Below are 3,268 nucleotides of genomic sequence, written 5' to 3' on the forward strand. Positions count from 1 at the left end.
TATAAAATGCCACCTAGAATGCTTCACTTACTGGAAAGGCAACTTCTCCCATCTGATTTTCAAAGGCATGATCGAAAAGAGATGGTCGTGGTGTCCATGGACTAAGCAATGAAGCAGAGAGCTTTAATGAAACTAGTAATTAAAAAGCCCACTTTGCATAAAGAAAGTATCTTATGTGTATTAAATGTATCAAGAATGCTCCAAAAGTGAGTGAAAGAAAGAAAGAAAGAAAGAAAGAAAGAAAGAAAGAAAGAAAGAAAGAAAGAAAGAAAGAAAGAAAGAAAGAAAGAAAGAAAGAAAGAAAGAAAGGAAGGAAGGAAGAAATCATGTTGTTCTCAAGGACTCAAATGGGCCATAGAAAAGAAATCTCTGATCATCTCTATTTCAACGTACGTTAACATTTGTGTGTAAGATTCTATGACTGGTTCAGAAAGCAACCAGCTTAAAAATTAGTTTCCTCAGTGATTCGTTCACCTCCTTGTTTCGCAGGCAGTACACAATAGGGTTGAGCAGGGGAGTCAGGACCGTGTAGAAGACAGAGAATACTTTGCTTAGGATCTTGGGAGTGTTGGCTGTGGGAACCATATAGACCGTAATCACGGTCACATAGAAAATGGTGAGCATAATGAGGTGAGAGGAGCAGGTGGAAAAGGCCTTTTTCCTGCCAGAGGTGGAAGGGATTTTCAAGATGTTGCTGATGATACAAGTATAGGACGCCAGGGTCAGGAGACAGGGCACCAATGTCCACATGATAGCAATAATAAACGTCAACAGTTCCAGAGTCTGGGAGTCATCACAGGACAGCTCTAGCATGGGGGAGAAATCACAAAAGAAATGGTCAATCTCTCCAGAACGACAGAATGTCGACTGCAACAATAAAACCATCCCCGTGGTGCATGTTGTCAAGCTACTCATCCAGGACCCCGCCACTAGCTGGCAACACACCCGGCCGTTCATCAGCACAGGGTAACGGAGGGGCTGGCAGATCGCTAGATACCGGTCGTAGGACATGGCCGTGAGCAGCAGAGATTCTGCGGTCGACATGATACCGAAGAAATACAATTGTACCATGCAACCCTTCACCGAGATGGTTCTGTCCCCAGTCAGGAGACTGGCCAGGAGTTTGGGCAGCAAAGTGGAGATGAGGCAGGTCTCCAACCAGGACAAGTTCCCCAGTAAATAGTACATGGGGGTGTGGAGGTGCTTATCGGTCACTATCAGCAGAACTACGAGGATATTCCCGGCCACAGTCACAAGGTAGATCACTAGAAACAGCAAGAAGAGGAGGGGTTGCAGTTCAGGGCCGTTCCCAAATCCTAAGAGGATGAATTCCATAATGATTGTTTGATTTCTTCTTTCTGCTTTCTCCATAATACGTATCTAGAGAAGAAAAACCTGGGAAATAATTATGAAATACACACTCTCATAGGATCATAAGAACAGCCAGACTGGGTCAGACCAACGGCTCATCCAGCCCAGCGTCCTGTCTCCCCACAGTGGCCAACGCCAGGTGCCTAAGAGGGAGGGAATACAACAGGGAATCCTCACAGATGGTTTGAAAAATAACACACACACAGAAGGATCCAGTAAGCCAGGTAAATTCAGGAAGGGTAAGTCCATCGGTAAGGATTAGTCAGGAGCTAATTCTGTCTTACAGTGGGCAATTAAACGGCGGTGGCTCGCCCTGGTGGGCCGCTGATGCTATATTTATCCACACCTCCACAGGTACAGGCGATATCAGCTCCCAATTGCCGAGAACAGCGATCCATTGTCAACAGGAGCTGCGATCCCCTGTACCTGCAGAGGCACAGGTAAATCCAGCAGTGTGGGGGCCTGCCAGGGGCTAACCCTGCAACACTGGATCCGGCCCAGGGGCCAATATTTGCCCACCCTTGCCCTACACTCTGTTTGCCAAAACTTGGGAACGGGTAACGGGGAATGGGTCACGGGATGATCAGCTGTTCTAGTCATCCCCTTTGGAACACCTGCTATTAGCGACCATCAGGGGAGAGGCCACAGGCCTAAATGAACCTTCGGTCTGAGCCAGTAGGACCGTTCTTATATGCTAAATCTGAGAGCCAGAGATGGCTCTTTCGTAGGCAGAATTTTCTATGTGCCAACTATTTGTATTAACTTTCCCCCTGGATTGAACACACAATCTTTCTGACATGACAGATTCCTTAGCAGGTACTTTTCTAAATCCGAGTACACTGAAACCTTTGTTATCCGGCACTCTGTTAACTAGAAAACGTTGTTAACCGGCATTGCCCCCAGCCACAGTACTGTCACATCTTCAGGTGCACAGGCCTGTCTTGGTTTGCCATGAGTGGCTTCACAATTTTTTATTTAAGAAATACTAATCATCTTTAACTCAAAATAAAAATAGTAATAGAGTAATCCAATATTCCACTTGAAGATGGATTACAAGCGATTAGAAACACTATCCGAGAGGTTATCACAGCTAATCTGGTAGCAGACCTGTGTAACTTTGTTCCTACTCACAATTATATCCAATTTGGGGACAACTTATACCTCCAAATCAGCGGCACAGCCATGGGTACCCACATGGCCCCACGGAACACTAGCATCCTTACTGCTGACTTAGAATAATGTCTCCTCAAATGCTGTCCCCTATTATCCCTCCTTTATTTACGCTACATCAATGACATCTTTATGATTTGGACCCATGGCCAAGAAACACTGGACGCATTTCACAGAGACTTTAACCTACACCCCCCCATCAATCTCAGCCTGGACCATTCTACACGAGAGATCCATTTCCTGGACAGCACAGTACAAATCACTGATGGCAAAATCAATACCAGTCTCTACAGAAAACCTACTGACTACTACACTTACGGACATGCCTCCAGCTTTTATCCTGGACACACCACACGATCCATCATTTATAGTCAAGCCCTTAGATACAACCGCATCTGCTCCAAGCCCACTGACAGAGACCAAAAACTTCAAGATCTCTACCAAGCATTTTTCAATTACCCACCGGGGAAATAAAAAAAAAACAAATTGAAAGAGCCAGATAAATACCCAGAAATCAGCTACTTCTAGATAGGCCCAAGCAAACCAACAATAGAACACCACTTGTCATCACCTAGAGCCCACAACTTAAACCCGTCCAACGCATTATCAGGAACCTACAACCTAGACTGGAACAGGATACTACACTCCGATAGGCTCTGAGTGACAGACCTATACTCTCCTTTAGACAACCAGCTAACCTCAGGACGATACTTACTAACAACCACAA

The 3,268-nt window shown here is 45.3% G+C and overlaps 1 protein-coding gene across 1 annotated transcript; it reads right to left on the reverse strand.

Annotated features, from left to right (window-relative positions):
* Nucleotides 1-356: 356 nt before the first annotated feature.
* LOC102455110 (olfactory receptor 6C75-like) lies at nucleotides 357-1,383 on the reverse strand. Its single transcript, XM_006114040.3, has one exon. It carries the CDS (start codon nucleotides 1,369-1,371, stop codon nucleotides 427-429), a length of 945 nt encoding a protein of 314 aa, XP_006114102.3. The 5' UTR covers nucleotides 1,372-1,383; the 3' UTR covers nucleotides 357-426.
* Between the last annotated feature and the right edge of the window lie 1,885 nt (nucleotides 1,384-3,268).

This window comes from Pelodiscus sinensis, chromosome 30 (genome assembly GCF_052426305.1).
Source record: "Pelodiscus sinensis isolate ZL-2025 chromosome 30, ASM5242630v1, whole genome shotgun sequence".
Classification (NCBI taxonomy): Eukaryota; Metazoa; Chordata; order Testudines; family Trionychidae; genus Pelodiscus; species Pelodiscus sinensis.